At 29.2% G+C, this 13,871-nt stretch overlaps 1 protein-coding gene across 2 annotated transcripts; it reads right to left on the bottom strand.

Moving 5' to 3' along the window:
* Positions 1–2,235: 2,235 nt before the first annotated feature.
* Positions 2,236–3,803, bottom strand: LOC105360127 (chymotrypsin-2-like). 2 transcript variants are annotated; one of them, XM_011496927.1, is made up of 5 exons: positions 3,723–3,803; positions 3,591–3,646; positions 3,297–3,521; positions 2,907–3,170; positions 2,236–2,397 (listed from the first exon to the last, which is right to left on the bottom strand). In XM_011496927.1, exons 1-5 carry the CDS (start codon positions 3,763–3,765, stop codon positions 2,236–2,238), a joined length of 750 nt encoding a protein of 249 aa, XP_011495229.1. In that variant the 5' UTR covers positions 3,766–3,803. The 2 variants fall into 2 exon arrangements, with proteins under 2 accessions (XP_011495229.1, XP_011495227.1); XM_011496925.1 differs by having other exon boundaries at positions 3,297–3,646.
* Positions 3,804–13,871: the final 10,068 nt, after the last annotated feature.

Here is a 13,871-nt window from a genome sequence, read left to right as displayed (position 1 = left end):
ATAAACTTCGGTTAATATTGGCCGGATAAACTTTTTTTTTTAATTTTACATAAATTGTAAATAATGTAAAAAAATTAATCACACTACTTATTTAAAAAGTATAATTTAAACTGAATAATAATAAAAAAAGTTTTTTACTTAATACTACTGTAAAATTCTTATCTATCGCTTTGCCAAATATGGTGCAAATAATATATAAATAGATACATACATAGATTAATATGTTGAAATCATGTTTATGTTTAAAAATTGCTTATATAAAATATCATATTTTAAAATTAATTGTTATATTATTGCACAGTTGGTTACGCTACAAAATATGTATGTTAAATACATTAAAAAAATTTGTTATTTTTCAAGCAAGTGATTTTTATTATCTTTTTTTAAAGAAAAATATCGAATTATGTTTGTAGATGTTTACGAAAATTATTTTAATAAATATATTTATTTATAATGCACTTGAAAACGCATACATTAATTTAATATAAAAAAATATAATAAAATTAATGCGTTTAAAAGATTGTAGACGCAGTAATATAATAGAAATAATTAAACAAATAATTAAAAGTAATATAATTTAATAAAAAGCATTAAATTAGACTTTTTAAGTTAGCTTCGATTTCATATTTATAAAAAATTCTGTGACAAAAAAATATCAAACATGTTTGCGAAGTACTTGCTCTTTGTGTATAATCTTAATTCAAGTTATTTTTCATTATTTAAATACGTTATAATATTAATATTTAGACTGTTATATCAAAGACGATATAATTATAGTCAATACCTTTTCCACGATAATGTCTTTATTTTACAATTTGTTAAAGTATGTAAGGTAATAAAAAAATACTATAGTTTGTATACAAGCAATGATGAATGTTGAAAAATAATCTTATTACTTATAAACAATATAGGACTATAATTTTTACGTTTTCAACTATTTAAAAATATTCAAATAAATTAGAGATCGATAAAATGCTCACAATTGCCATACTTTAGTGACTTAATTCGATTTATTTCATTTTAATATTGGAATTATTGCATTGTTGGAATTCTAATCCAAATGATGAAATAATAACTAAAATATATGCTGTATATATTTCATATATATTACATAAATTTTGTTATCCGTTAAAAAAATAGTATTATTTACCTTGATATACATAATTATAAATGGAAACCCCTAATGTATCATATTTTTATAAAGCACTTGAGTGAATATTTCTTGTAATTTAAATTCGCGTTATTAACTTTGTGTTTATGTCACAATTACTAAGCAAGATGAATATCATTTCTGCAAAATGTGATTTCATGAATACAAACTCTACTTCGTGTAGGTAGATGATAAACTAAACACTAAGAACAAATAAAATATTATATGACATTGATAATTTGCGATAACATTAGTTTACAATAATATTAAACATAATTCAAGTATTCTAATTGCAAATAATTGACATAATGTTGACGATTTAAAAATTCATGCATAGTACATTGTCTGTTCAAAATGAATTCCTTGATTGATATAATTTTATTCATTTTTTTTTCAGTATAAATTTAAAAATAAATTAAATTAAATACAACGAATATTTGTTCTATTTGTATAATATTTTTTAATGGACATTCTTATTTATACAATCTTTATACATACGATTATTTGAAATATTTAATAACTGTATAATTGTAAAATTAATTCTATGTAAAACTAAGAATAATTAAAAATTAAATACTTGTAATTATTTATTTTATATGTTTCTACAAAGCATCATAAAATTCCGTAATTGATAATAAAATATATTATTTTGAAACGAAAATATTTCGTATTACTTTTTATCAATGTCTTATACTTCAACATATAACCATATAAGAAAAAATTATAATAAAATAATGAATTTTAAATATATACAAAATAAAGAATAAATAATTACAGTTTATATCTTTCGTAAAATTCATTACGTATTATTCATTACGTAAAAAATGATATGTTCTATTAGTCAATAAGTTAAATAACTTAACAAATAAAAGAAATATCCAAATATACTAATCCACAAACTTCATTACGTTTAATATTCTATTAATAATGTAAAATAATATAGATAGTTGTCATAACTATTTTAAAAGAACAATGTTAAAGAAGCATTTGAAAATTCAAGTTAATAAAGAAAACTCAATTCAAGACAACTTGAATGATGAATTTAAAACATGTACTTATTATTTGTTATTGTTATTTTTTTTCATTTAAAAATTTTGTATAACATCTACTATAAAGTCCTTATAATGGTTAATAGACATGTGTATATTTATTTTATCTGGATGAAAACGAAATTCTGGATATAAACAGACTCCTTTATTTATTCCAATAAGCTTTCCATTGTCTAGTAAAGGACCACCGCTATCTCCCTAAAATATGAAAGAATATCAATTTGATAAATATATAATGCATATTTCATTGAAAAGCTTCTTTAAAGTTTCTACATTTTACACATATTTTTAATATTTGGACATAATTCTCACGAATAACTTGCAATTATTTATACAGTTTTTCGTATTAATATAAATAACGTTAATATTCGGCCTCTATAATGCTTGTGACGTTGTGATGATTTTTAAAGGTTGCATTAAACAACATAAGATATGAGTTATATAAATGATTTTACAAATCGCTAAAAAAAAAATTAATTATAATAAACTTTAAAAGTAACTATGAATGGGTTAATAGTGTTTTAAAATTTTACTATTATACTATTCGTAAATTAGATTTAATTAAAATAAGATTTTACTAACAAATTGAAATAGAAAGAAACTAAATATCTCTTGCAACTATGAATAATACAAAATTATTTTAAAAATATGTTTCACTTATTGATGTAATCATTTATCGTTTACTACTTATAAAAATATATATTTACCCTGCACAGAAGTGCATATGGATTCGCAACGGTACACAAGAGATTTTTTCCAATTGAAATTCTTTCACCAGTAGCTCGAAAGATTTTATTTTCACATTCCCTATGCGGTATAACATTGACAATTACAGCCTCCAAAAAATTATTAATATCGCCATTTCTATTTTCACCCCATCCTGCTGTTACGACTCTTAATCCATATAGTTCGATACTTGGTTTAGTCGATAAAAGCACTGGATGGATATAACCCGGCACCTCAGTAGCTAACTGTAAAAGAAATTCTCTTAATTTTTCAATTAATTTTTATTTTCACGAGTATTCACTAGATCATACATGTTCAGTGACGATTGCTCGTATTAACTTTTTATTCGAGAAAATAGTATAAAGTCGTACTTTTATAATAGCTATATCGTTGAGTGAGTATTGGCTCTCTTTATTCTTCAGTGAAATCCACCTGTCATAAGAAAGCCAAAATGATGGATAAAAATTTCTGCCGCGTCTTAAATCAGTTGATCCAACCACTATTACAGTCTCATCCAGCTTCATAGTTGCTAAACAATGAGCTGAAGTTAATACAGTTTTTTGTGATACTAGCACTCCTGTGCAATCATGATTATTCTGTATTATAGGATTTGAGGCATTAATTCGTTCGATAGATACTATAAAATTAAATTCATCCGGTCTTACTCGTCTAACATACTCTCCGATTAACGCTTTTGCACTCAAGGAATCATATTGACTATCTACAAATAAAATTTTCATATTATTTCAGCGTTCTCTAATGCTTTACGGGAGTTAAAAATATTATTTATTACTCACACAGTATTATGCACTGAATAAAAATGAAAGCTTTGAATCTCATGCTGAAAATATCGAAGAATAGGATTAAAAATCAAAATATAAAACAATTAAACATTTGACATGAAAATTAAATATTTGCTAACAAAATTAATTTTATATCAAAATATAGTAGCAAACTAATTTTAATGTTTTAAGTTATCGTTATAAAAAAATATAGATAATTCATATATTATTGTTATGATATTTGAAAAAATTATGTCAGTTAATAATTTTATAGGTAAGTAACATGTTAAATAAGTAAACAATGAGATCTCATATAAATAAGTAAAAAAAATCTCATTGTTAATTTATTCAAAGATTATTAAGAATATTTATCGAAAAAAAATAATAGTTTGACGAAAGTATTACTTGAAAAATTTACACAATATCATTTTACTTCTTTTGACTCACAAAACTATAATTTTTTTTGTCATTATTAGTGCAATTTCATAATCAACACTGTACCAATGTAAATTATATTTACATTAAATTTACAAATATTAGGTTTTTACACTATTTTTCAGCTATAAATGTTATAATTTTAAGGTTTAAGTTATATATAATTGCTTCAACATGTGAATAATTATTTTTAAAAATACTACCAAGTAAATTATAAAATTATGAAAATTATAATAGAGTTATCATAGATTATTTATTATTATATTATTATTATATCATATATTATTTATTAATCAAAAAATATAGACTTTTAAAATTATATGGATAAATATGTAATATATGGATACCAAGGCTAATAGAAATCATTATAAAAGTTATTGAAATGGTTTAAACGAGCATATCTTAATATATTGATAAATTGATATATTACGTGTATGCAAATTTATATATTAATGTATCGATTAAAGATGCTTTATAGTACTTTATAGTGAAAACAGATTTACAATAACACAGAGTACTTACTTTATAACGAATTCAATTAATTCGATGAGAATTATAATAATTATAAATCAAATTATACATCAAAATACTGAAATACCTAGAAATAATTTTAAAATATCATTAATTTTATACATTTCAAAATTTTCTTGATTAGTGTAAATTTATAATAATCAATAATGTTAGATATACCACGGTCAAATAAACAAATTATTTATCTTCATTAAATAAGTGAATATGAAAAAAGAAAATGTCTTTACATCATAATCATAATAGTAAGCGACTATAATTGTAAAATTAATTTTTCAAATGAAAGAAAAGAAAGTATTTAAACTAGCAACGATTGTACTCTGATGGAAATTACTTCTTATGATCTCAATATCGTATTATTCATTGCATTTTATATATTTTTATTAGTCTAATATTTAATTAAGATATTATACGATTGAATTGATAATTGTATATCATTGCCTCTGTATACGATAAAGTACATAACGTTTATTTTAAATATAATTATACTAATTGCTTCGCTCACAATCGAATTAAATATTAAATTTGATATTTGAGATAATAATTAATTATGGTCTAAATTTTTAGTTAAATACAACAAAATTTTATGTAAAATTTTAATATTTTAGCTATGTTTCAAATAATCAAATACGAATTAAGACCACAACGCCTCTTCACTAATTCTCAGTCACATATTAATAGAAATGTGTTTTTAATAGTTTATTCGAAAATATTTTATAAAAGTAAATATATATTTATTCCTGCATCAAAATATTGTTACAAAGTATTCTCAATGATACCCATAATTGCTCTGCGCAAATCTTTTGTTAAAATGTACATAAAAATTTATATTTTAATACAAGTGTCAATATTTGTGTAAAAAAGAAAAAAATTCGACTTCGTATGAAAAATCGTGTAATTTACGTTTAAATTATTGCGTAGAAGTTTAGTAAATATTTGCTCTATTATTTTATCTCGGTGAATTACGCTCTTCTTTTTAATAAACATCAAATGCTTGTTCCAGTCAGATATAACAAGTTACGTCTTAGAAGTAGTATCCTGTTTCGGATAGACGACGGCGAGTCGCAATCGAGCGCTATAAATCTCGTTCCATCGGAAGGAGATTAAAAAAAAAACCAAAAAAACAAAAAAAAAAAAAAAAAATAAAAAAAAATAGAAGGCCAAACGGTTCATGAAATGTTGTTATCAGGAGCGGCACAGGAAACGTCTCGAGCCTTGTCTCAACATAAGCAGGTGCCGTGCGAAGCATACGCACCATCTGTGTTGGTACGCGCCTTTGCCCCTACCTTTTGCTGACAGGCAGAATAATCTCCAGGGGCTACGTAAACTAGACATACCCGTGGCGGATGACGAGGAAGAGGACGGATACGTAAGCCTGAAGACTCGACTGTTAGCGCGCGCCTTTACACGCTCGAGCGTCAAAGGTCGGGAAGAATGTGCGAGGAGAGAAGATTTTGATGTTTCTATATATTCCCCCCCCCCATTACCCTGTGTAATCACACGAGTCTCTTGGATAGTTTCAAAATGATGAAAATCGAAACTCGAATTGTCATTTCGTAATTCGCGTTATATTAAGACGTAGCCATGTCATACTATTCGTCTAATATTAATATTAAGAATAATATTAAGCAGTAAAAGAAATTTTCGGAAATTATCACACATTTACTTAGAGAAAAATTTATTTAGTTCAATTTCAACACCCCGAGGCCACACTGCTCTCTAAAGACTAGATAAAGAGAAATTTTTACCCATAAAATGCGACGTGCATGAATTACTCATTTGGAAAAATCATTGAATAAACTGTGGCTGATTTGATTAAGCAATAGCAATTCGAAACCCCTCATCCCATCTCGAACGTCAAATATATTTAATATTTGGAGTGGCACACAAATTCGAAACACCCTCCTTGCCTTATTCAATATATTATTAGTACTGTTATTAGATTATAATTATGTATTATTATTAGATGGCTAGTAATATTAGTGTTATTAATTCATTACAAATCACAATCAAAACAAACAAAAAAAAAACAAAAAAAAAAAACAATAAAACAAGGCAAAATTAATTTCCAAAATTGATAAAAATTCATTAAATATTGATATAATTCGAATAATAATTGTATTTTCAAAAATCTTAAAGCAATCGACGTAAAAATTGTCTTAAAACGTCTTGTCTTTATTCTCTTTTAATACGTAAATATTTTTCCCCTACAACACAAAGACTGATCAATGAAAATTATCAACTACTGTAAAATATCTCAATGATCCTTATTTGATTCAGGTGAAATTATACATTTCTTATCATCGCTAGTCGAGCCAAACATCAAGATCAATAATAATAGTTTTAATAGTCGCGGTAAAAATGTTGAACTTTCAGGAAGAGCAGAAGAAGAGAGAAAAGCATAAACTAGAAGCAAGATTAGGGTGCGGGCAATGGACCGATATTCTTTAGGTCCAGCCGTGTGAAAGTTGGCAGTGCCTGTATCCTATTTTCGTAAAGCAACGATTGGTACACTTGATGACTTCCGTTTTAGTACTGAAGCAAGTAAGCAAAAACGGAAAATCATCCCTCGGGTACTTTTAAAAACAAGCTTCTGGTTTTCGTCGAAGAAATTCATCGTCGTGATGTTAAGAGGCTCTTTGCATTACGAGGAGATAATTTGACACGAGAGCTCTTTAGTGACGATGATGTTCGAAGGTGCTAAGACGTATAATGAATGTGTATTTTACTGCTTTGCAATATCCATGATAATTGTTCGAGATAGAGGAGGACATAAAATAGAATTACATGACATATTTATGGTATTAGACTAGCACTTGATTGAAGAAATGTCGATACTTTTAAATATTCGAAAAAGCATTGACAATAATGTTTAGCTTAATATAAAAGAAACTTCGTGATAAACTAAAAGGAGTTTCTTTAGAAATAAGAAATCATCATTAAAAATAAACATTTCTTACATTTATCAATTGAATGTTACTAGTTACATTGACAATCAATTATTTACATCTAATTGCTCCCAGATGTTTTACAGTCCCGTGCACGAAACATAAACTTCACTAGCGCATGTACGGAGTTCCAGGAACATTCATCGACCCACCAATTAATCACCTGTGAACGTCGACACAATCTATCATAACCCCATCGTCACGATGATGCTGATGCAAGACCCCATATACTCCCACGAACTCAATACCAAATGGATAATCGCTTCGTGAATCCGAAGACGATTATCGAGAACCGCGATCCCACGCTTCAAAGTCAGAGAACGAAAAATTTCGTTTAAATGCGACGGGACGGCTACCTACCGCCCACCACGTAACCGATCTCAATTCCCTTTTTCCCCATTTTTCCTGAAAAATTGCGTACGAGGCACTCGTCTCTGATCCCTCCGTCCCCCGTCCCCCCGTCCCCCCGTCCCCCCCGTCCCCCCGTCGTCCCTCCACACATCATCGTCATCCCCCACCACGCCACTACCACCCCAAATTCACCTTCACACGAATACCGAACGAGCACTATGTAATAGATGAATAGTCGTTTGCATAAGGGGGTGAGCGAGCTAGACGTAACCGAATAAAGAAAAGGTCGAGGCGAGCCTTTTTCATATACCTGAAAAGGGTTGCGTCGTCAACCGAGACACTTTTATATTACAGGACATTGGGTCGCCACTATGAAACTGTCTCATCAAGAGGTGCGCGACTTTTCAAAAGAAGATCTCTCGTGAGAAAAATTTGAGTGCATGTGCAAGCAGATTGTAAAGTGCCGAGTGAAATTTTCCAAGCATTATTTTTCCTTTTTAAAGGGCTAGAGATGAAGATAAATGTGCAATCCAATAAGTTGCATATGTCCACACAAAGAAGTTCGATTTACTTTTTTTCGAGATAGTACACATGCGGAGCGGAACGCTTGAAAAGAAAACATTTTTTCTTCATGATAAATTGATGCGTATTATATCATTGTTCGATTCATTGTTCACGCTCAACGATCCATTTTTATATTTAATTTCAATGTTTATATTCTGAAACTGTGGGTTAATTGCATAAGCTACCATGATTACGCATAAAAGTTTAGAAAATTTAGAAAACTATTTTTCCATCAAGATATTAATAATCTTTTATTTCGTGACTTTATTTGAAATGATATTTTAAATATCCCTTGTACTATTCGTATATTGGAAAGTCGTTGCATATAAATTTATCAATACGATAACTAAAATTGATTAATCTATATTATCACAAAATATCGTGAAGATAATTAACATTAATTTAAACATTATTAATTATGAGTAAAAAACAAAAAATAAATTGACGATATGGAATGATTTGCTATATATTATAACGCGAAAATGACAAGTGCAAATTACATTAACAGTCACTATTCTCGAAGCCACGTATCACTTTTTATAAAAGAGTTGATTAATTGATCCAACTCCTACTTCTTCGTGCACGCCGCTAGTTACAAAATTACACAGCACTGAAGCCATCGAAAAATTAATACGTCAGACATGTATACGCACACAACGGACAGTGTCGTGATCCCCGGGAGCGTGGGAAGAGATCCGACGATGACCCTAGCACGCACCTTTACCTGGGGAAGATCAAAACACTCCTTTCCGCGACATTTCGCATCGAGTCGCCCCACTAAATATGAAAGAGGATTGCCAACAAAGTGCTGGAGACGCGTTTGCATAATTTATTATATTTTCTTTCTTTTTTGCGTTTGTAGTGCCCGCAAAGGTGGCGTTTTGTGATGGTGGATCGATCGAAATTGTAGTTGAAACTTTGAAGAAAAAAAAGCACATTAATAATTCATAATAATCTATTCATACGTGTTTGAAATTCTGCTGAAGTAATTTTTTAACATAATTGCTTAATGAATATGTTGCATATTTTTGTAATAATGGACACTAAATTATTGAATTTCAATGTTAAATAAAAATTTCTTATACATATATTTAAATAATATGTAATCTTCTAATACACAAAATATCTGTAATTAGTCAAATATTGAATTTCCATACTCTGAAATAATTTATTGAATAACACATTACTCTATATTCACATGCCTAACAAATCTTACATTAATTATTATTCAAGATAAAAAAAAACAGACAATGAAATAAATTATTATTACTATCTATATTTGTCAACAGTATTAATAATAATCACTATCGCAAATAAGATAAGTATGTTATTCTGTCAATAATAGAAGCTAAGTCAAGCTGTAGAGTTTCGTTAATATTTAAATTGTAAAAATATGTTATAAAATCAATCGAAACGTTGGAATTAAAGTTTCGTTAAAGATGACGTCGCAATATTTGCATAGAAATATATCATTTGTAGTAAGGATGAAGTAATGGTATAATATCGCCAAATTTCCCCGGCGGTAACGACAAACAGGAGAAGGAATTTCGCGCTTGAAAACTCGCATCGGTAAGACAAGCGCAGCAGGGATTCACTCGTAGCACTCGGTAGTCCATCTCTATTTTTATCTTTTTTCCTTCCTTTTTTTATATTTCTTGTTCTCTTTCTTCGTGCCACTTCCTCTCTTTTCTTTGTGTATCGATTTTTCCATTTTGCTTTCGAAAATTTTGGAGAAAGTCACTGGTCAATGGAATCATTACATTATATTTCGCGCTGTTGTACTTACGTCTAAGCTAATATTTGAATACGATATGTTGTCGAGAGTACAAGAAAATTAACAGAAAATATTATTACTTTTCAGATCATTAATTTTATTTACATAAAGAGAATATTACTGCTAAAAACGTTCAAGTAAATTGAAAGAAAATTGGACCATATTTAAGAAAAAATATATATATATATATTTATAATACAAAAATATTGATTATAATATTATAATATAAGAATATTATTGATTCAATCAATAACGTACGTACGCATGCGCGCTAGCGTGCACGTCTTAATTTTTATAATTATATGTTATAATAATATATATGTGTGTGTGTATGTGTATATATATATATATATATATATATATATATATATATATATATATTACAGAATGATCGACTATCTCATGCTAAATCTAAAAATTTCACGGATAACGCAATACAAAAAGCAAAAGAGGATTACTACTTTTGGGAAAAATAGCCAGCCAATAACGATGACGAAACACCCAAGTCATCGTATTTCCTTCCCCTTTGTACTTCTGTCCCTCATCCCTTTCAATATCTTTATTCACAGGTCTTCCAAATAGATTGCGCGGGTGGCTCTCAAAAATAAGCCGTGGTTCCATCAACCGATACGAAAATTATGATGTTATCTTGGATCGCGCGTCTCGCTCATGTGCATTCATTGCTTGTGCAAGATCTCGTACGGCGATCCATCGTATAAGAATGAAAAAATTGGAATAATGGGGCAAAGAGGAGAAGCTCGGAAATTTGGTCTTTCACTTCTCGCCGAGAAAACTCGAACGAGCTTCCGATAGGGCATAATGCAAGCCAGCCTCGTATTTCCCTTTTTTGCGCTTTCCCTCTTGACGCGTTTCGCTCCTTCGAGTCTTCCCACGCAAAGACGTCGCAGGTATACACATACACGCTCACCAAAGGTATTCTATTTCAAAATTAACAAATATTGCGTAATTCAATATCGACTAACTCATCCCCCCCCCCCCTCCTTGACCATTCCGAAGGCTATGCGCGGAGCCATAGAGACTGGACAGACAAAAGGGATGAGAGTTACGAGCAAAGGGATGGACTTGATGTGTGGGGATACGAGAATATACTAACGACAAAACAGCAGATGAAATACTGAAAAAGTTCCGGATTTTACGCTTTGAATACGCGTGGAAAAGGTGTACGATCGCCTCATGGGAAAGGCGATTTTTTCATTTAATTCACCTTCGCTCGGTTTTCGTATGTGCACTTTTTCTGAAAGTGATATTTGCTGAAATATAACTGCATTTCATAAGATTTATCTTAAATGCAAATAAAATACGTGGTCAAGAAAATATTTTATTCTATTTGTAATATTCGAAGGGATGAATATTAAGTAGAATAAGGCCAAGGACAACCGATCGGACTATGATTTTTGTTAAATTTCGTAATTTTCTTAAAAAGTAAAAAACATATTTTTAGATGTTACACGATAGAAACACGTTGCTTTGAAAATGTCCAAAAATTAATATAAGTAAGACGTGAATGAAAACAGAATGACTGAAATACAGAGAAATGAAATGGACAAGAATCTTTTTGGAAATCTGGTCACTTTTTGTCCTTTCTCCGAGGAGTGTGTAGATTACGTAAATAGGGTATCTTGTTACTCTAGACTCAAATTTCTTTGCTTATACGTATTGGTCTTGTAGTCGCTGTCCTTTTTCCAAACTGTCCTTTTCACATTGAAAAAACGGAGATTTAAGACTCATTTATAAACTATAACGTTCTACTTCCTCAAACATAAATTCATATAATTCTGATGCTTTATAGTAGATAATAATTTCACATCGTAACAATACATGTTTACTCAAAATTAGTTAAGAATTTAAATAGTAGCGTACACTGCATATTATTATTTTCAATAAAAATTTATAATTAAAGCCTGTAATGCCTGTTGAATCTGTGAAAATCTATAGCGATGCAATATTATTAGATATGCAGCTATTTGTAAACTTTCTTGTATATCTAACAGTTTCTATGGTTATTCATATACTATTTTCGTAGATAATTTCATTCGTAGATAATCATTTAACGTAATTGAGTATCAATAAAATTATATATATTAAATATTTTCATTCAAATTCTTCATATTAATTTTTTAAATCGGATATTAAATTTAAACTATAATTACTTAGACGCCGACGTACTATTGATCCGCATTACCAGTTGTCGATAAAAAATAAATAAATAAATAAATTTAATGTACATATTGGCTGCTTTGTAGCAGTTACATGTAACGTGAAAGGTAACGACAATTAAGGAATCAAAGAGTAAAGTTTTAAAAGAACAAAAGCCAATAAAGCTAAGCAGAGGGAATAGAAGCGAAAAACCTAACCGAGTCCTTAATAAATCAACAACGGTATCAATTAAAAAGTCAGCCATTGGGATGCCATTAGCGAGTAGCACTCGATGCACATAGGACTTTCAGAGAATGTAACGGCGAAAAAGTGGCCGTAAATAACCATTCCCGGAACGTCCCACAAAAATTTCTCTCGCACCCCGCAGTGCCTCGTCTCTCGAATGCCCTCGATAATGGGCGGACCAAAAACAAAAGACAACGGAGTTCCGGGCGCTATATCGTGACCCTTTAGCTCAGTTCTATTTCTGCGAAGCCACCTACATAATAATTGGATTTCCCGTTAATTTAATTACGAGCTAATTCGCACGTCACATATAGCCCCGTACATCGTCAGTTCCTCTTCCCTGGCGTACCTGGGGGGTCCTTTTGGTTTTTCCCAATGCTCTATACGCCTTACGATACGCACGCAGGAGTGTTGGCATTGTTGGCAAATGTAAACATTTCCTGATGACCCTAAATAAATTCGAGATGATACCTCCTCGGGAGCACTCGCTTACCTAGTTGAGTAGAAATTTAAAAAGGGTTTAAGTTATTGAATATCTGAGAGATCTATTGGATAAATGCACCATAATTCTGGATTGAAATATTTTACAACTCCTTAATATTGGTCAATATATACATAAGGCCGATATTGTGCAACGTATTTTGCAGACATTCGAGACCATAAATGGATAAAAAGACGTTTGCCGATACTAAACCATTAGAAATACTTCATAAATATAACAATACTATAAGGCAAATTTATAATTTATGATGAAAATTAGTAACGTATGCCACTCCTGTTATTTATCTCTCTAGTATCTTGTATGTAAAAATATTCACTATTTTTTAAAAATCATTTAATCACAAAAGGCTTATTGCAATGAAGTTTTTTTAAACTTTTTAAATGGTATGATTTCGTATTATTTAGTTTATTTCATTTAAAGCTGACAAAATTCATTTCAATATTCAGAAGCATTACGACATTTCATTAGACAATTATTTATTAACGTTATTTATAATAAAACTTCATAATACATAATAGATTTTTAGAATTATTGAATGTCAGATATTTGAAAGAAAATGATGGATTTTTTTATATCTATCGGATTTTTTAGATTTGAAAGAGAATTGACGATAGCTTTAATAATTGTTATTTATGTTAAAAAAAACAAAGTATCTAGAA

This window comes from Ceratosolen solmsi, unplaced genomic scaffold (assembly GCF_000503995.2).
Source record: "Ceratosolen solmsi marchali unplaced genomic scaffold, CerSol_1.0 scaffold13, whole genome shotgun sequence".
Classification (NCBI taxonomy): Eukaryota; Metazoa; Arthropoda; class Insecta; order Hymenoptera; family Agaonidae; genus Ceratosolen; species Ceratosolen solmsi.
The sequence above is the reverse complement of the archived record's forward strand: the minus strand, read 5'-3'. Positions and strand labels throughout refer to the sequence as shown.